Below are 21,721 nucleotides of genomic sequence, written 5' to 3'. Positions count from 1 at the left end.
ACTTGGTCTTCACAGCCTTCGATTTCCATGCAATCAAAACACTCGCTAAGATACAGAGCCACCCCACCGCCTCTCCTTCCTTGCCTTGTTGACAACAGCAATTAACTGGAGGCAGTAGTGCTCAGGAAGTTAGGTTAATATTCCTTAAAAACCTGTATATACTTGTGGGTGCTGCACTTTCTCCAACTTATTTGAGAAATGTTAGCCATAGCATCTCAAAAAATGTTTTGAAAAATGTCAGGTTTTGCTGTAATTTTAACTTTAATGCCTGGTTTCAGGAGAAAACTTGTCTTAAAAAGAAAGAAAAACAGTTGGGTATTTCATTGCGTTGTCCTTACTGTCTCTTTTGCTTTTATAAGCAAATTCTGTTTCCTCTTTTCCATTGTTAGAGAGAAGGTTATCATCAAACTCAACATTGATTTATTCTGGTTTCGTTTTGTTGAATAAAACCAAGGTAAAGGGATGATGAGGGAGATTCATAAGGATTGAATTCTGAGAGCTGAAAGGCAAGATGTTAACTGTTTTGGTTCTTATTGTTACTTTGGGATCTATTTGTGCTGAATTGGTGTAATCCATCCAGTTCCGCATCACAAAAACAGCAAGCAGAATAGAATCAGAAATGACAGGAAGACTTTAATTACCCTCTTATCTCTGGAGGTTATCCATCCTGTGGTTAGATACATATTGGCAGAATAATGTGAGTAATTTCAAAGTACTGCTGCTCTTGTTCTGACTCCTTTGTGCATGGATCAAGAACTTTTCCTTTACAACAGTTAATCTAGAACTTCTCAAAAACAGTAAGTTGACACAGAGCCTGAACCTCTCTTTCATTAAAAGCTCTTCACAGTGTTCTGGCAGTGTAAAAAAGACTTAAGGTGTTCATAAATTATTTTTTTCTTTTGCTTCATAGCAGCCAGTGTCTATGTAAAGAGAGTCTATGTAAAAAGACAGCATACATGAGAATTTTGGTTATACATTTTTAACAATTAACCTGCTTAAAAATCTTTAAGAGATGAGCTAGGGATACCCTCAGGTACTTTTGCATCATTAGGAAAGTATGTTTCAGGGGGTAGAGAATAAGTAGAATTGTAAAAAAAAACCCCAAACCCAACCCCAAAAATGTTTTAGAGAAGAGGTAGGAAAGATTAGAGATTTACAGATGTAGGGGAAAATGCACAGGGATGGAAAACTAATACCATGAGACATTGGTTTTGGCAGTTCTCAGAATATTTTGAGTAGCATGTTCTCTGGGCAACAAATCCTGTTGTGAAAAAGATCTTCTCACAATGTTGGTTTTGCGAGTGCCTTCATATCATGAAAATAATAGTATTCGCAAAGCTTCCTGTTACAGATACCCATTTCTGTAGATGTCATGAAAATTGAACAGTGTATCTGAAAGCTTTAAAAATACAGCATAAAAATGAAAAAAACACAAAAAACCTAGTAGCTAATATTTTAAGAAACCTGGCAATACTTTGGGAATCCAACTCACTTTTTTTTTTAACTGTGGGGTTGAATGCTGCACCAGTCCAAAGAGTGCCTGTATCTTTCTAGATGCTGTTCAGAGTGAACTCCAGAAAAATGATTTATGATTGAGGTGGGGGACAGCAGACTCATTGTCATGTGATTGCTTACAAGGTTTTCACAGGGTGGCATCTGGCTCAATTTTTGGTTGATAGTGTTTACAAAGATCCTGTGGGTATTTGTTCGTATCAATTTAATAGAAGGATTAACATATAGTCTGGAAAGGCTTTAAGGAGGAAGGTGTTTTCTTACCTCTCTATTTGTGGATGAGATACAGAACTCTCCTAATATATTTTGTCATTTTCAGTATTTTTACATCTTCTAATTTCTAAAAGCCCATCTCTGAAAACAGGTGTGTCATTGAAAATTATAATGGAGTTCTGTTTCGATTGCTCCAACAGAATATGATATATCTTGGCTTCTCCATTATTACCAGGTTATGTCTGTTATTGGCAAAACTTCTTCTATTACTGCTGTTTTCTCACTTTCATAGAATCATAGACTCACAGAATAGTTTGGGTTGGAAGGGACCTTTAAAGGTCACCCAGTCCAACCCCCCTGCAATGAGCGGGAACACCTTCGACTAGATCCCATTGCTCAGAGCCCCATCCAACCTGACCTGGAGTGTTGCCAGGGATGGGCCATCTACCACCTCTCTGGGCAACCTGTGCCAGTGTTTCAACACTCTCATTCGGAAAAATTTCTTCCTTCTGTCGAGCCTAAATCTACCCTTTTTAGTTGAAAACTATTACCCCTTGTCCTATTGCAACAGGCCCTGCTAAAAAGCCTGTGCTCATCTTTCTTATTAGGCCCCTTTAAGAACTGAAAGGACTTTATATTGCAGTGCCTACAAATTCAGAATACACTCTGAGGGCAATTTTCTTGTTCTACTGGAGCAAAAATTGGTAACTGCTGATAGACATCTCTGATATAGTCAGAAATGAAGTATCTGTTATAATAAAAGCATAAAATGGCTAATATAATTAGTACTTTTTAATAATATCGTTCTATATTACAGTGTTGCTTTGGCTTTATCTGCGATTCGACTTCTCCAAGATGCAAAAATTTTTCGGGTGAAAGTGATGCATTTTCAAGAAGAAAAGGATGAAAGGGAGTGTTTGGTATGTGTGGATATTTGTTTTAAACTATTGTTTCTTAGTATATGAAATCTTGTATTAAGTATTGAGTGATTTTCAGAATACTAGAACACTGTCTAGCGTGTTTTTCACAGTCATCTGTATTACATGGTTACCATAACCTGGGGAGAAAATGATGTATGACATGTTTCAGTTGCCTGCTTACCTATAGTATATTCGTTATGTCTATAATCATAATTTCAATCTGTCTGTGGTTAGGAATTACAGTTTTTATTTGTATACTCTCAAATACCAGCATTGAAAATCTCCTTTTGTTTAAAAAAAAAAACAGAGAGTGGAAAAAATAGCTATGAGGTGAAAATCTTGTATTATACAGTTAAGGTATTTTAGGTTTTTTGATTGAAAACCTAGTTCAGAGTATCTTCTTTCAAAGAGCCAAACAGACCAGTTCACATAATTCCAAATATAGCAAGATTTCAGCTGACTTCTGTTGTCTGACACACAAGGATGCTGACGTATACTTTGGAAAGCCTATGTACAAAACCTATTGGTAATACACCACACAGTCGCTCTTGAGCGCATGGTAAGTCAAACTGACTCACGTGGACAGAGCAGTTGAGCAGTGAAGACAGATTTTGTAACATAAATAACAAGACTGCACTTTCTTGGACGCACTGTAATTTTTCTCTGTTGCATATCAAGGTCTTCTGTGTTTCTGCACTTGCTCTTATGTTTTCTTAGGACTGCCTTGTAGCCAGTAACTGATTTATGGCTATTTTTTTGACTCATTTGCATCAATGCGAGTTATTCATGATGATATGTATAAGTAAAACACAGGTGGTGCAGTGTCCATTTATTGCTTGCTGGAACAAATCTTTAGAGTATTGACTGTAGAATTTTACAATTTTAGTAATAGAAAGACTGTTTATAATATGTGAAGACGGCACAGGAAGTTGAGCTGAGAATTCTCCCAAACACTTCCAGTACTACATTACATTAATATTTGTTTCTAACCATCAGAAACACTAAAAACTAGAACTCAAAAATTAAAAATTTCTTTGTTATCCCTAGTGAGGTACCAGAACTTGATATTGATCATGCTCTACAATTATGTGCCTTAGTGTTTTTTGTAATGTTCCTGTTTGAGAGGAATGAAGTCCAAACTGTTAGAATTATTTTCCATGACACATAGAATATATCAATATATTTATGGACTCTCCCATAAAAGCTCGTTGAATTTCTGTTTGTTACAATTCCTTTTTTTCTTTAGATTAAAAGTTAAATAATAAGTGGACTCCTGTTGTTAAAAAAATAGGTATCTACCGTTCAAATAAACTTCTGGTTATAATTATGTTATTATTTGTGATATATTTGTATTAATTTCATTTATTTTAGACTGGTGCTGCCCTGTTGCTTTGTTTGTAGTCAAGTAGTTGACTCAGAAAATAACATTTCTCTTGCTTTTGGAAATTATTAGGACTCTTCTGTTGAAGATGTTGGACTGCCTCACAGTATAACAGCACAAGATCATATGAGCATACATCTGTGGCTAAGGTGTCGTACAATGTTAGTGACTGCGCTAGTAACACAGATACATGGTGTTGGTGATATGGAAGGTATTACCCTTTTTTGGTTTAGACTTTTGAAATATAATAGTGAGCCTATTCAGATGCAATTCTTATTCATAAATAAAGAACATTAACATTAATTCTGGGGCTGTATTATTCTGGGGCTGTATTATCACTGAGCAATTATTTGTATTAAATTAATCCAATGCAAAAAGGAAAATATATTTCTGAGTACCATCTCTCCCTAGAGCATGTAAACACAAAGCATTATATTAAAGTTCCTTTAATGATCATTATCTTTTCATAAATCACTTGTCTGTGAAAAAGTTTCAAATGTTCTAGTGTAATTGAGTTAAATAAGTATGCTTGTTTTAAAGAAACACTGTTGCTACATACTTATAATTTTAAAAGTCTCAGAAGGTTTTTCTCACCCTTTGTATCTCCAGTAAATTAAATGTTCCTATGTATCACCCAAAAATGTTCCAGATTATTTTTTTTAAATAGAATTTAAGTGAGATACTACAAAATACATTTATTGCAGTTTGATTATGAATGAAATGTTTTTCATTCCTTAGTTCTGTGAACTTAGTATAAACTCTGACTTTCAGTTAAGTATAAAAATCACAGTCTAGGTCCATAGCCAAACTCTTATTTAATCTCTTCTGGATAATTCTTGTGAAGGCTGTTATTTTGGAATGACAACAAAGATCAGAATTTTGAATATGTAGAATATGTTTTGTGAGTCAGAATGACATCAGATATGCAAAATCTAATTATTTATGCTGGTGGCTTACATATAAAGAATGCATTTGGATTTACTTACAGCAAGCACAGTTTAAAAACCTACATGGTTTTTCCTTCTTTTTACAGTAAGTTTGGCACAGAATCGATGAAATGATGAATGTGGAATCTATAAAGTCAGTTTTTCTGTAACTTTTTAATGTGGAATTGACTTCTTAGAAATGGTAGAAGATACTGTAAAGTCTTTTCTATTGTACTCTTATGATTCATATATTCTCTTTTTTTTTTAGAAAACGATGTGGCTGAACGCAGAAGTGTGATAAAAGAAGTAATACTAGAGGCAGAAGCCTTTGGTGATATTGAGACTCAGGCTGAAATGATGGTGCAAGCTGCTATTCTTGACCTGCAAGAAAAACATCCCGTGGCAGGCATTAAACTTCTTTTGCAGGTTTGAGCACAAAGGAAAAACTGTTTGCTTTTCTTTGATGCATTTTTCATGTGGTCAGAACAGCTGATGCCAGCATTAAATAAGCTTGAAATAGTGCCTCTAAAATAGATTTTATTTTTACTTTGTGCGATTTTTCCTCATAAATAGGCAGCAAAAGTAGTAACTACTTTGGTTTATGTTGTCTATGTCCAAACAGAACATCATCAGTTTACTCCAAGAGGATACTTTTATTTCCCCTCCAGCTTCTTTGACTCTTGTGAAAAGTATGCTTCTGCTGGCAGACACACTAACACTGCAAACAGTAGAGGATGCACAACATAGCTCTGCTACAGTGGAACCATTAAACTTACTAATTTTGGCACATGAGCTTACCATTAAAGCAGTAAGTATATGTTGGTTATTTACACAGCATTTGCAAATCCTTCCAACAATCTTAATTATCTATTCTGGAAGCTATTTTAACAATTTATTAAAAAGGGCTATTCCTACTAAGTGATCACTTCAATTTTCTCTAGATTACATAGTGCAAAGAAGTAATTCATCTTACCAGACTTATTTATGCATACTCATAATACATACTCATGTATGTAGTCTGGTATTTTCATACAATTTAGAAGTATGGAACACTTGCAAAATGTACCTTCATACGTCAAAATCGAAGTAGGTAGTTCGACTTTCAAAGAGATGCAGAATACTTACTTTTCCCATTTTAACTGAGCGATATGTTCATACTCAGCACCTCAGGGAGGATGTACATCTCATACAATTCCTAACTCTTGAGCATCCCAAGTTTAAGATTTAAGCTTTTTGTCTTAAATTAGAATAATTTGCATTAGAAAATCTATGTAGAGTAGAATATTGTTTATGATGTTTTAGATCAAGAGATTGTTAAAATGAGTATGAAGAAATCATTTCCAGGTAAAAATGTAAATAGGCAATAAAAAAATTAAATCTAAAGACATGAAATCTGTGAGAGGAATATATAGTAATAAATCATTTGCCTATTTGGTGATTCAGAAATAGATATGCACTTCTGCAGTCTCTACCTGTTCTTGATACAGTTTACAAAGAAAAGCTTTTGGATCAAAATCTTTCCTCATATTTCCTAATACAGAAATTTAATCTATTGAAATATTTGTTCCTCCAAGTAATAAACAACCATATGAATCATTTCAGTCTCAGACTTCTGCTTGTGAGACTTAACAGTTTACAGCATGTCCCCAATTACCTTATTTCCAGGGATGAAAAGTTTGACTGGTCTATAAATTATTTTCTTTTTCTTTTTTGGCCTTTGTTGATTGTCAGATTTCTTTGTAGAAATGACAGTTTCTTTCTAGGGCTTGGGTTACTTGGGGGATCTGTTTCTTAAAGACTGATTTGAGGGAGTTTGCTTTTAGAAACCAAAGCCTAACATTAATAGATTTGAACAAAAGTTCATTGAAATTGTTCATTTGCTACCAAACTCCTCTGCAAAGAAGACAACCACAAACTGAAGTAAAGGAGTTCAGGAGTATCAAGCCCTTTTCTAGTGCTCTTTTACAAGACACATTTGAGTTCCAGGGCTTTGCAATACCTTAGTTTTTCAAACTACTATTTAATTTGCTGTCTGCAACTTGATTTTACAAAGCATACTCTTTTCTTAGATTTTTGTTTGTGGGGAACCCATTGAATGGCAACTGGAAGACAGTACATTGACTTGCCTGGTCCTACCTACAAAAAATATCTATTTACCACATATCAACTTGCTAGCCCAAGTCAAAATGAGAATCGGTAAGAAAAATGCAAGTAATTACTATTTTTAATTTTTCATTCATTTTCATATTTTATGCAACAGCAAATAAACTGATGCATCAGAAGTGAACGTAGTAAATTGATTGTTTTCATATACAGATTAAATATTTTGAAAACCAATAGTATACGCCTGTTTGGCTCCATGCAATGTGTATAAGCAAGGTGCAATCGTATGGGAACTATAATCAACAAAGGCTTAAATATTAATGTTATAGCTTGATGAAACTAATGTGAACTTCAGTTCTTTTAAGTGGAAGTTAACAACACTTTTCCAACTTCTGTACAAAGCATTAATTCTGTGAAAACTTCCTGTATATGTTCCATCTCTCTGGAAGCAGTTATATGGGAACTAACTAATGATATCAAATCATATGGCATAATAATGATAATTCTTTATCCCAATAAAATAAAGTGTCTGTTTCTGTTGTCACCCTTTAATTTGACAACTTTTTCAGAATACTTTTCTTTATTTAGAAACTTGGAAATATGCTGAATAGTAACAGAAGATGACCTTTAAGATCTGTCTGAGATTTGTTGCTGTATAGCAAATATAGGGAAAGGGATATTGTCTCCACGTTCCTTCTGCTAAACTTTATTTGGTGTATATCTGACTTATAATGGACTGGAAAATCTAGAAATCATTTGCTGCACTTTGGTTCTTATTGTGGAGCAGCCTCAGAGTGTTTTGGGTTATTTTTCAGGAAGTTATGCCCCAGGAACACATCAGTGCCCCCCAACCACTACTTTGTATTCAACCCTTAAGACTAGAATAGAGGTAGTACAAAGTAAACACTGAAATGCATCTGCTGTGGCTGTCAGGTCAACACTGGCTGGTTTGCTCTAGAGACACACTGTTACTGTGCTTTACTGCTTGTCAGTGCAGGCATGGCCAGACTCACTCATAGTCATGGCCATGTTTGACCAGTTCCTGTTTCTGAATCCACATTTTTATGAAGAACCTATGAATACAGATGAATATTGGGGAGTAGAGTGTAAGAGGTAAGCAATACATCAAAGAAGCCTTTAGAACTGGTTAGTACAGTTAATACACAAAAGAATTTGGGAATTTGGAAATGCTCAGACAGGATTAGGTTTTGCCTACAACTGCCAGGTGAAAAAAAGTTATGAAGTGGCTTACTGCTAGTCTTTCCAGGTAGTTTGTGAAAGGGTTGATTTATATAGCCTGAGCTTCTTTTGCATGGCCGAGGTAAACCTCAATGGTATCATAAAGTTGTGAAACAACATTATAACAACATTATAGTTCTGTATTTATATCTATTAATCACTCTGATTTTTTGAGAATTGGATTGTAACAGTAAATACATAACAGCATTTGTTCTAAGGAAGTTGCTTCTTTTTGTATAAATTGGTTTTCTATTAGATAATTTACTAAGAACTGTTTGTTGTTTTTTTTCCTTAGGACACACATTAGCTGAAAAAGTAGCTTGTACACCTGAAAGAGGAGATCCAATGCAATGGCTACATGCTCTCCAACATTTAGAATCAGCACTGAAGCTTTGCAGAGCATCTGCAACAAAAAAATTAGATATGGAAGCAGAACTTCTTTTTCAGATAGGTAAATAAAACGCTGTTTGTACATCATGATTACCTTCCTAGGCAATGTTATGCATCTGATCTCTCTTAAAATTGAGGCATTTTACTGTAAAAATAGAACAGATTTGGTTATTTCTCACGCTGTCTAGCTGCAGGTCTGTCTCCTGTGTTTAGTATCACACCAGCATAGTTCAGGGTGCGCTACGCAACAAATTATTTCAAAACTGCAGTAGAACTTTTCCCACCTCTATGTTATCAGAGATCAAAGGTTGTAGCTAATGAGATTAAGGACACTGTAGAAAGCTCATTAGCTTCTTTGCATCAGTCTGAACTAAAGATCAGAGGCTCAGAAAGTACTTCTAAATGATTTAACAAAGCTAACAAATTACACAGTGTTTGCATTCATTTGGATTTTAGTGGCATTATGTTTTGCACCAGGAGGTGTTGGTTTGTTAGGATCCCGGCCAGAATGTTACTCAGACTTTGTAAAGTATCTCTTAAAATACCATTTATTGAAGTTAACACTATAAAGAAAAAGAAGATAGTGTAAATATTATGTCCCTTCAGATGCTGAGAACTCCAAGTTGTGCGCTATTGAATGGACTTCCAGTCAGGGTATAGCACAACACACAGATTCTGTCTGTGGAAAGGTTGCCTCATTTTGGTGGAGTATTTAGAGTATTTTCTTAAAAGAACACAATTCTATTCATCATTTCTACTGTCAAACAAAAAGCATATTCACACCAGAACTTCTCGCTGCACTTTTATAGAAAGGGCAGGTGGTGTAATCACTGGTACTGAGAAGATGCTGCCAACAGGTTCTTCTGTTACAGCTAGCTGGCTGTATTTATCCTGTGGCTAAGGGATGCGCACAGCACAACACAGTCTTGAAGGCCACACTGTATGTGCAGCATAGCGCAGCACAGAACAGGCCTTGCCCCTGTGCATTAACTCCTCCATGTACAATGGTCTTCTAGTTAGGATCACTGCATCTTAGGATTCATTATGATTCCAAAGTTTGATTATTTTAGCTACTCTGTGAAGTAATTTGCTATACAAGCATTGTGCATTACCTTTTAAACAAACTGGAAAAGATTTCTCTCACCAGGAAGAGAATAGATAATGCACTATGTTGTTCAACTTTCCTGGAGGGAAAAACACGTTGTATCTTACAGAAAAAAAAAAAATAATCTTGCAAATCTGCTTTCTATATTTCTTTATTAGGTAAGGTAGAACGCCAGATAACTGAAGCAGGCAATAACAAGTCATCTAAAGCTGTTGAAACCCTGTTGGAAGCTATAAAACTCAGCCAGCAACTTGACCAAAAATTTGAGTAAGAAACTAGCTATATAACTTTCAAAATAATTTTAATCACACATGAATATAGTTTTTTGAACAGTTTTCTGAGATTTGGTGTGGGACTTCTATTATGAAGCATCTTTTATGTTTTGGAGAGTTTTCTTCTATTGCAGCATAAAAGAGCTACTGTATATTTATTCTCTTATTTAAAACAAATGCTGAGAACATTTAAAAGCATATTTTAGAGTATACAAGGTTACAGCTTTCTGTTTCATTTTCAAATTTGTACGTTTTCTGTCAACACCAGGAACAGAGCTATCAATTAAATAGGGGTTTTATTCATATTTCAGAAGATGAGCTGTGGTCTGCCCCCTTCCAGATAATAGAAATCTGGCTTGAAAAGGTTAGCAGCCAGAAACAGTAAGAAGAACAGAGGCAGAAAGAGCATAGAAAATGTGTTTGTAACAGATATCAGGACAGTGACTTTGTCGTTAGTTATCAGCATAGAAGATGCCTGAAGAGCTGAGCCAAGCCAGCCAATAAATTCTGTCAAGCAGCTCTGATACATTGGACTTTAGGTTTTTTTAGTTTCTTGACCAGTTTTAATGAATAATGTGCCATGTCTGGTTACAGACAGTGTAAAGGCAGCAATTTACCTTGCTTGTCTGGGTATTCTGTTACTTAAGTTAATGAACCAGAACTCTGAACACAGAAGCAGTAGCATAGTAATAAACCTCTACAAGCATTCAGCATGATGGAAGATGGTACAGAAATGGACTGTGGTGATGTTTTGCAAGTTTAATTTGCTATACTCTTATTTAATTTCCTGCCATCTTTCTAAAAGAATGTACACCAACATTGATGGACCTTGGCTTTCTTATGTTAGAAAATTAAACATCCCGATCACCTTTATACAAGTGCTCTGGTATCTGTTGTTTAATTAAAGTTGTTTCTTGATGTCTCAAATTCTTTTTTGTTAGCAAGACTAGAAAGTTAACTGAACTTTCACCAACTAAGTGTAGAACTTGCCACCTTCCCACTTAGTTTGCCCTATCATGAACTGTACAGCACGCTCACTTTTGTATTTTGCTTTACACAAATGATACCAAAGCTGGAATTTATGGTACTATATAAACAGCCAACTCTGTGCAATATGACTCTGTCCAGAACAGTAACTGCATGAGCAGGAGTTTGTTGCTATGCTTAGGAAAACTAATTCATAGGGGAGATCTGGAGAGATCTACAGAGCCAGGAGGAACCTGCATAAAATGACTGTTACAAACCTATAGGGAATAGAAATGTTGCAGAAGTTCTCCAGATACAGTGATCTTCAGCAGGTTGCGGGAAGTAATTCTGCCCCTCTACTCCTCTCTGGTGAGACCTCACCTAGAGTACTGCATGCAGCTCTGGAATCCTCAATACAGGAAAGACATGTTGGAGGAGGGCCACAAAAATGATCAGAGGAATGGAACACCTCTCCTTTGAGGACAGGCTGAGAGAGTTGGGGTTGTTCAGCCTGGAGAAGAAAAGGCTCGAGGGAGACCTTACTGCAGCCTTTCAGTACTTAAACGGGACTTATAAGAAAGATGGGGACAGACTTTTTAGCAGGGCTTGTAGTGGTAGGACAAGGGGTAGTGTTCTTCAGCTAAAGAGGGAAGATTTAGACTATATATAAGGAAGAAATTTTTCCCAATGAGGGTGGTGAAACACTGTCACAGGTTGCCCAGAGAGATGGTAGATGCCCCATCCCTCATTCAAGGTCAGGTTGGTTGGGACTCTGAGGAACCTGAGCTAGTTGAAGATGTCCCTGCTCACTGCAGGGAGTTGGACTAGATGGCCTTTAAAGGTCCCTTCCAACCCAAACCATTCTATGATTTTTGCCTGGCTTATAAGACTACTGTAAAAATAACTGAAAAGAGAAGGATGTACAGGAGAACAGGAATTCATGAGCACAGTGTGTCTGAAGATGTAGAGTATTCTGGTATAGAACTCAGAACTGAGAAGGCTCCTCAGCTGAGCCCTGTGAAGAAATGAAAGACTATTTTGGTCACTGCGGGTATTTTTGCTGATTCTTGGAAGAATTTGACTGAAGACCCGTATCCAAATTCTGACAGCCATGTTTCAGGATGGGCAATGGATATATGCCGTAACTTGAGGAAGGAAGAGGAACCCATACAGATTCTGTACAGAAAGATCACTTCCCTTGCAGTATTACAGTTTTCTTACTAAAATGTTTGGAATTTATTTATGGAATATTTGTTGCACAGAATACAAATTATATACATACTCTTAAATCAATGTGTTATTTGTTAAGCATACCATAGTATGGTTTAGATTCACTAAGACTTTAAAACAGGATCACATGGTTTTCTGAAAGAAGATATACTTATGCAGGAGTCAGGTTGTATCATTGTAATGCTTACTTTGATAGTAACATTAATTGATCTGTGTGTTGTATCTTACAGGTTAATAAGAAAATCATACCTTGAAATAGCACTATTATATTTGCATTTTGCCACAAATAATGAGGATGTGTCACAGACAGATAAGATGGTGCCTTCCAAGTCAAATGTATGTTTTCTATCTTTTGGACAGTGTCCTCTTCAAAGCAGGAAATATATTTCTTAGAATGTTGTGCACCTTGCCAGACTATTACTTACAGTGATTTATAAATCATACTGATGCTGAAACTTCTACTAGAAAAATCACACAAAGAAATCATAGAGTGTAGAAGTAGAATTTTATCTTGTTTGATGTTATTTCTCATGTTTCTTGCATTGAATGATAACATTTAAAATATTTTTCAGTATAAAATAGGAATAAACAGAACCAACAGTGCTTTTGTTTCTGATTATGTACTAATTAATTGGTACTTTGTAAAGAAAACATAATATTCAAACCTGGTTTTTAACTGGTAATATTTATACTTCACCAGATTTCAATTTTTCAGTGCAAATATGGATGACAGCATGAGAAATATAAAAGGATTTAGCCATGTTAAAGTGGCTACAAGCCATAGATTCAAAGCATAATGTGTAACATAAGAGAAAAGAGGTAATTACAATTCCAGAAAATGGAAAATGATAGCAAAACTGTCTACAATTTTGACCATAGTATGAGCTGCTCTGAGAAATTTTTTACAGGAGCATACAATTAGTATGCTCTGGATAATTTTTTTCAATTTTAGCAATTAATCCATGGATTTACAATCAATGCTGATTATTACAACTTGCAAATAAAACAATAATTCTGTAAGTAGGAGGACTTCTTTCTATCTTTAAAATAAATTTTACCATAATACATTTAGAATCCTAATTATGAACTGGTATATAATTTTAGACCTCTTCTGGAGAACTCTCTTCTTCTCCTGAGGAGGCTCTGAAATCAGAAGGCTACAAAGTACAAGCCTGGATTGCAGTAAGAGCAGCTACACAGGTTGGTGCAATATTCTGAAGAGGTAATTTTTTTGGTTTTTTTTTTCATTTCATCTTATGCTACTTACACAAGCAAACAAGACAACGCAAACAAGACAAGAATTAAAGTTTCCTGAAGTTTCTGGCATGGGTCTTATTTGAGGAAATTAAACACTGTCTGAGTAGTGAATTTAATCTGTCTTGGACAGATCTGTCTCTGTTTACCTCAACTTCGATTCAGTGCAAATAAAACAGCACACTGCCTGATATGTGTGCACATGTATTTGACATGTGGGTAGGCATCAGTGGCATCCAGGTGAGGATATCTGATTTGAAATCTCTTATGTAGTAATTAACCTGTCAATAATAATGAGTTATTTAAATATAGTATGTACCATATGTCAGAGAGAAATAGAATATTGTCCTGGCTTTTCAAAAATATAGTATGTTGAGTAATTAATTTTTTGTCATCATCTTGCTACTCTCAGATTTAAAAGTCTGTATAAATATTGTGGTGAACTGGTTCTGAATAAAATAAATATTATTTTTAGGTCAGTGAAGCTGTGCTTGCTTCTCAGCTATTAATTGGAATGAAGAGTGTTAAAGAACGCAGCATGAAGGATGCAGTGCAACAGAAGATCCCAGAATTTGCTTCCATGGATCTTTTTGCTTCATACAGAGATTTCTTATCTGGTATTCTTTTATACCTAGTAATATTAAAACATGAAAACCCCCCCTATATATGCCATGTAATCTAGTAATACATCTAATATCACATTTTCATTTATGAAAAATTATAAGTCAAATTTGGAAAGGAAAAGCAAAATCCTTGTCCTGCATAGCAGTACAAAATATTGAGTAGACCTAATGAGCCTTTAAATATCAGCCTGTGCATGTGTTCAATAGGTTAAGAAAAATTCCCGAGACTTGTAGAGTAGGTCTTGGCCCCGCTATCAGTCATCACTGCTTGTTTTTTCAAACGCTGATTTAGAATAGATTTTTTCCCTAGGTAAATTAGCTTTTCCTTGGAAATTTTCAGGTTTTCTTTTTATTTTTGCAAAGACATGTTAGTGTTGAATAGCTTGTCTCTCCCTGCCTGCTCCCTTTCCCCCCCAAAGAAGAATCACCAAACCCAAACTCTTGCAAAGTTATCTGCCTGGGTACCGTATTCTAAAAGTCAAAGTCAGTATAATAAAAACGTTTTCACTGTCTTTCCAGTCCAATGGATTATCATTTAGAGATGCTTCCGTTAGCATGGTAGAACTTTGCCTTTCCCTGGATTATTTCCAGCTTCTGCATTTATTTTACAGCTAATGGGGTTGACGAAAGGGAATTTTTTGATTTAAAAAAAAGCAGTGAAACCAGGAATTCTGGGATAATGGTTGCCAGATGTTATATAAACACTAATGCAAAATATCTGTATTTATTTTTAAACTGGGAACCATTAATTTAGTGGTAAAGTTTTGGTTCAGTGGCTTAATTTCGATCATACCAAATGACTGACAAGGATTGAATTGCTCTGCCTGATAGTTGCTGGCAAAGCTGAGCAACGTCTACTTGCTGTACAGTGTTTAAACATATGTGTTTTGATTGGTTTATGAAAACAAGTGTTGTATGCTAAGACCTTCCATCAATCTGATTGTTTTGTACTAGCTCCATTTGCTTATAATTACAGATCAGTTTTTCTTTTAGCAAATGCAGCAGGTGTTTCTCCTGATAGTTCTGTTAGGCAATACAAAGAAGAATAGAAAACGTAGAAAAGCAATATTAGGCCAAAATATATAAAGGTAAATTGAAATAGAAATGATCAGCACAGCGTGCTAAATATTTTCTATAAAACCATTAGTGAAACACATTGTTTAAGTTTCATCTATAAATAATGTGGCCATTTTAACTAAATTCTGTTTTTACAATTGATAGTGAAATATCAGGAATAATGGAGACATTCCGATTTTGTAGAAGCACACATAATTATTTTCTGGAAGTTTACTATTAGGAATTACTGTAATGTAATGTTTGTTCAGTTTGGAATGAGAAAAAGAGCAGAAGAATTGTGTAGGCTTTTGAGAGAGCCAGGTACTAATACAGTAAAAAAAAAAAAAAGAATATAAGCAGTGATATAGTGATAACTGCACTGATTTTTTTTCCCCCTCTTTTTGCATAAGTATAACTTTTAGGCAGCACCAAAAAAGAGATATTTTTAGTTCATAGTCGAGAACACATTTCATTGCTAACGTGCTCAATATCTAAAAGGGACTGGATTGAAGCTACAGTAGACATTTCGGAATACCTAACTCTTCTGAGTTCAGGTTGATATAACTGGGAAGTTCAACTGCTGCAGTTAGGACTGATGACTCGTAGTATTGTTTCCATTTAGTAAATACCTGCTCTTGAACAATGTATAGAAAGAATGGTTTTAGATTTAAATTCAGAGAGGGAGCAGTCAGATTCCTGGCCATGATGTGAGAAATAATTTCCTTACTAGTTCAACTAATATTAAAGCACAATAGAAAGAATTGTCCTCTTATGAAAAACATAACCAGGTTCACAAGTTACATTTTTAGTTGCACATTAACCAATTCCAACACAATGCAGAAATAGCTTTTGAATTGCAACCATTCACTTAATGTGTATCATTGAGCTGTTATTGGATTTGCAGATGGATACAATGTTGTCTCTGAAGGTCCCACAGCATCTTCTACTGAAAAGAAACAAATCATACAAGACAAGCAGAGCCAAAGTGAAGGAACAGAAGGTCTTGCCACCAAGGCCAGCCAGAAGAAAGAGACAATAACATGGGTTCACTTAATTCGTTACCACAGTTATTTAAAAAGACTTTGTAACACAGACCTTCTATTTGGTATGAATTTTTTCTTCCTTCTAGAAAACTGCCATGGGTGAGATACTGTTCTTGGGTGCCAACAGTGTCAGATTCTAAGGCCATCATCTGAGATAGTTTAATTTAGAGCTCCTTTAAATAGTATAAATGTGAAAAAACCTCCACGAAAATCAAGATTTATGTCAGTTTACAAGTGCTGTAAGGGAAGATATTATTACCTTTTTTCATAATTATTCATAAGCTTTCATGATACCAGGAAAAGCACCCCTCAGATTGTAATTGCTATTACTATATCTGAAGCATTTTTTAAGAATTCATAATCTATATTTGATTTTAGTTCTAGATACATCAGACTTAAGTCACATCAGAAATAAATCTGTTCAGTTTGGGGACCTGTTTGTGAGAATTGAGTGTAGTGTAAATGGGAAGGCTGAGCATTATTGGATGTGTTTTGACCTACTTGATTAATTCCGTTGTAAACAGAAGATGGTAATAGAGAAGACCTTTCAAATAGAGTAAGAATCCATTAATTTCAGGGCCCTAATATTATGCATCTACATCTGATGGCCAGCTGCTGGATATACAAGTGACAGCCTGATAGGTGAGAACAGAACTAGTTTGTACATATAGGTGCTGCCTAGAGAGAAACCTAGCAACTCTGAAAGTAATAATTTCAGAGAGGGTTGGGGTTTTTTCTTACAGCACCAAGTGAAAGGAAAGTATTTTACCTCACCACAGAACTATAAGGACGGTGAGGTATCTACAAGTAGGTGTCAAAATGTGCATGTACATCTCAGCTGTAGCTAACAAGGATGAAGCTTACGGAGCAACTTAGCTGATCAGCCATTAGCTGTCTAAATTAGAGTCTTAAGAGCTCTTAGAGCTTCTTTTGACTCTATTGAGTAAATGTTTATTCTAGTGGGTGCTTAGACATCTAGTGAACTTACTGATGCTTACACATCTAAATTCAAGTAGCAATACCTAAACCTCAGAACTGCACCTCCCATTTTATGCTACTTTTATAATGTCTAGACAGAGCTTGTTTCATTTCCAGATCTCCAGTTACAAACTGCAGTACAAATAGCATAACCTAGTAATATTTAAGGACAATCAGTATAATTGTTGGAAATGCATTTATTGGATATTGAATCAATTTACATATTTTACTATATTTTCAAAAGTTATAAATATTAAGTAGCTGTAGAAACTTTACTTTTTAATGGCAAATGATGATGTAATAAAAATCTCTTTTCAAAGCTGTCCCTAACTCAGGACCCGGGTCATTTTCTGCAAGACATGGACAATTTAGTTCTGTTTTTGATAGAGGGATTGTTCTACGCATAGCAGAAATGCATTCCTTTCTTAAAAAACATTTGTTTGAATATTCAATGTGTTGTCTTGAGAATTACCCAGAAGAGCTACGTGATGTAGAATTGCCACTTGGTAGGCCAGCTGATTCTTCAAAGGTACTTATTTTATTTCTGATGTTTCAAAAATATGTACTATATGTGCATTTCACTCAGGTTCCTGCTAGTTCCAGTGGTGATATTTCTGAGCACTATAGAAGAATGAAATTCATTATGCAGAGGATCAGTGCAAAACCAAAATCAAGCAAGCAGTGAAGGACATAGTTAACAAATGCAAATATCCTTGTATTATTAATTCCTGCAAAAATGATCTCTAGCCCATGCCCAGTGTATTTAGACCCTAGAAGATTAAGCAGAGTGACATTTAAGATTTCATCATGAGTTGTCTGTGTTATTTGATTTCATCATGAGTTGTCTGTGTTATTTGGTAGGACTGAGGCTTTTAATCTTGTAGATCTCCATGTTTCATACCAAAAATGTCCTGTTGTTTGCTTTGTAGTTTGTATGTACAAGCCTCTATATTGTTAATTTGGTCTATAATAAAAACATGATTTAAAAAAATATATAATTTATATTTTCTCAAAATTTGTTGAGGGCCTTGTGTGCCAGTTTTTTTCACTGATTATCAGCTGGCTAGAAAGTCAAACTTTTCAGATCTCTGGCTTGCGAACAGCCTGTTTGAGCTTTCACATGTAGGTAGTTCAGACTATATTACTTCAGAGAAATCTTGAATTGGAATTCTGGAGTCTATGCTGACCATGCATATGTATTGAATATTGCGTAGGAAAAGTCTTTGAAGATTCAATGTAAAAATAATTGTCTTCAAAGTTTCTCCATCCCGTTTCTTGCATTAATAATTATCCTAATACTAAAAAAATAAAATGACGGGTTACTCTCTATGGTTTATTTTTTACCTATTATGTTCAGCATTAGATGGAAACAGGGGAGCCTTGAGGAATGAGAATTTGTTATTGTATAAAAATGAATTAAAATACTTTTGTAAAAGTAGCTCTTCTAGAGTTGGTGAACTTTCTGCAGTGTTGGACAGCTTATCATTACTCATTTCCCAACAAAGAGCTGACTGTGCCACTGAATAAATTGTAAATATATGCTATGTGACATTTATAACAGCCATCGTATATCAAAAATTATTTTACTCTGTCTGCTCTTCTTTTGACATAATTAGTATTACACTGTCCTAGAATAATAAGCTTCAGAGCTCACTGTCATGTTCGTGACAGGTGCAAGCTGCATAATCATGTGTTAGCTTCACTGTTGTAGACAGCTAACAAGCATAAAGCTCTTTCGTACTTTTTTTAATTCTAAGCCTCATTGATTTTTATCACAACATTTTTAGAAGCTTTAACTATTCAGAAGGCTGTATAAGTTATTTTAAAAAATGTTACTGTAATTTGATGCTGGGATTTTTAGCAGTACAAATAGACATAATTTTTGAAGGAATGATTTTTATGTACAAGGTAGTTTCGCTTACATGTGTCTTTGTAGTTCTATTTTTGACTTGAAGTTTTTTTTTCAGCTATAAAGCATTAGTCTAGCATTCAGATTACTATTTTAATTAATTGATATTTATAGCAGAAAAATTACTTTTTCAGCACTAAATTTTGTATGGTCAGCACATCAAATAATATCTTCTAACAAAAACCGTAATGCTATGGCAGGAAGATAAGCCAAATGTAACAATCATTGTTACTGTAGTTGTCGCTAAGTCATCCCAGAGGTCCTTTGCATTACCTTTAGAAATGTCTCATCATGTGAACTTTGAAAAGACTTAACTTGGTAAAATGGACACCTTTTAAAGTTACCCATTTATCTAAATAAGCACATATTTGTTCAGGAGTGAAAGTCATACCGATTCTAGTAGACACTAGATTATAACACATTTTGCATGTTACACTAGAAAAAATACAATTTAAAATTTTCTTCTGTGTTTCAGATGTCTCTTGAAATTACTGGAATTACATCAAAGGTGTCACGTATGAGAATAGCTTCTCCGGTTTCTGTCATCGCAGAAACAGACAGTCAGACAGAGACTAGGACAGCAAATGCTTCAGATAAGGAAATGAACATTCAGTGGTACATTCCTTCTCTGGCAAAGCCATCAAACTCTATAGAGACTGAGGTATAACGACGCCAAAGCAGTTCCTTAAGTATTGGAGCAAATGAAGTCTCATTTCCAATGAATATTTGTGCTGTGACTAACTGGCTTTTTAATTGAATTATACATATGCCAATTGGCAAACTGGACAGCAGGGAGCTATATATTTACTCTGCCACAAACCTGCTGTGCAGGACAAATGGAATGCCCTGACAGTTTTTTGGTGGCAGGCCAAAGAAAGACTTTGTTGACCATATAGAGCTTCCAAGCCATGTTGTATTCATGCCTTTTGCAGGTCCTTGATGTCTTTAAGATCTTCACTCTGCTTGGTTAGACCTGACCAATGCATTCAAACAATACTGTTTGGTGGGAGGCTGTCAGAAAAGCAAAGATACACATATAGAGGGAAAATGGGATTTTGTAAACCTCATTTCGCCTAAGAAATCAGACTAAACATGAAAGATGAGAGAGACTGGAGGGTTGCAGGAAAGCAAGAGGCTAGGACATGGAATTCGTTTTATTTTTAAACAAGGGAAGAGCACGTAGGTAAAATTTCTCTACTGTTATGGAAATCCATGATCTCCGAAGTTTTTGGCATAACAGATCACTGTCAAAATTTCTACTAAACCCTTTTCAGCTCTATTAATAAGCTGGTAGAAGCCCTGTGAAGTTAGTGCAAATAATGTACTTTTCAATACAGTTTTGCAGGTTACTTTAGCATGACTTTACAGATCAGTAGAGATTCAAAGACAACTTTTGAACACAACTAATATATAAATGCCATTTTATTTACATTTTCCATAGAGTCAAAAAATTCAGCTACCACCAGGAAGCATATTTTCAATCATAGTAGCAAATTAACTCAGTGAAAGGCGAGAATATTCTATTACACTTTCTTGTGCTCTTATATTGATACAGGTTTATTAGATTGGTGAGTTATGTGCGCTTCCTAGATTTAAAACTAGTATGAAGACAGCTATGCACAAGGCCATATAGCAAATGGAACTAATTACATAGGGCCTTTGGAAATTCAGTAAAAGCTCTCTATTCAGCCTATCTGAACTTGGAACATTGGACATAAGTGGGATTGATTGACCAGGATCAGGACAAGACTGGGATTTTGATGGTAACTCTGTAGGGTATAGTTAATTTTCAAACCTGTATAAATTATATCCATAATTAAATTGCTTTAACACCTATAAAAATTGAGTGCAGTACAAATTCATATGAGGCCACACTCCTCCTCTTTTCCAAAAGTCACTTATCTAAGGCTTCATCAGTACATTGTATTTGATAGTTACTATAATGTAGTATCACTGAAATAGCTCAGGTCAGCTATACCGTACTGCATTATAACTTAGGTATTCCATCTCTTTTACAGGTTTTGCTGCTTTATGCTTATAATACAAAGCCTGTCAAGATTAGCAATATCAAGATTTTCAGTTCAATGTCTACATTTTCAGGCCACTTGTGGATTCCGTTGGCTAGGTAAATAATCACTGACTTTATCCTGTTATTTCATGCTATATTAAAGATCAGTCAACCTTGTAGGATGAGAGAAAATAAAGTACAAAATATCAAAGAGCTGTAAGTCTTTAAAAGCATTAATTTTCGCTTTTCAGACATTTTTCACTATAAAAACTGTACGATGTTGTACACAGCGTTAAACCCATCTAAACATATGTCTTTTCAGTACATTAGCATTTTAGTTTTGATTCTTAAAGAACTGAGTAAAACATGCTAATTATATTACACTGGCATAGCAACATAAGAAAATGCTGGCAAATCTAAGAAGCAGTCCCAGCAGTTACTGTCTCCCACAGCATTCTCCTGGAGAAACTGGCAACTCATGGCTTAGACAGGTTCACTCTTCAGTGGGTAAAGAACTGGCTGGATCGCCGAGCTTGGAGAGTCATGGTCAATGGAGTTAAATCCAGTTGGGTGGGAGTGTTGATCTGCTGGAG

General features: G+C 35.2%; 1 protein-coding gene across 1 annotated transcript; it reads left to right on the top strand.

Annotated features, from left to right (window-relative positions):
• Positions 1-2,542: 2,542 nt before the first annotated feature.
• Positions 2,543-21,245, top strand: LOC104621235 (putative uncharacterized protein C12orf63; the record flags this gene model as incomplete). Its single annotated transcript, XM_010287663.1, has 12 exons — positions 2,543-2,645; positions 4,099-4,237; positions 5,221-5,378; positions 5,575-5,760; positions 7,022-7,148; positions 8,590-8,745; positions 9,948-10,056; positions 12,488-12,593; positions 13,362-13,457; positions 13,987-14,145; positions 19,596-19,781; positions 21,139-21,245. Coding segments are annotated over 12 exons (1,632 nt in total), but the record flags the coding sequence as incomplete, so codon positions are not given.
• Between the last annotated feature and the right edge of the window lie 476 nt (positions 21,246-21,721).

This window comes from Phaethon lepturus, unplaced genomic scaffold, assembly GCF_000687285.1.
Source record: "Phaethon lepturus isolate BGI_N335 unplaced genomic scaffold, ASM68728v1 scaffold11385, whole genome shotgun sequence".
Classification (NCBI taxonomy): Eukaryota; Metazoa; Chordata; class Aves; order Phaethontiformes; family Phaethontidae; genus Phaethon; species Phaethon lepturus.
Note: the sequence above shows the minus strand (reverse complement) of the source record. Positions and strands in the feature narration are given on the sequence as shown.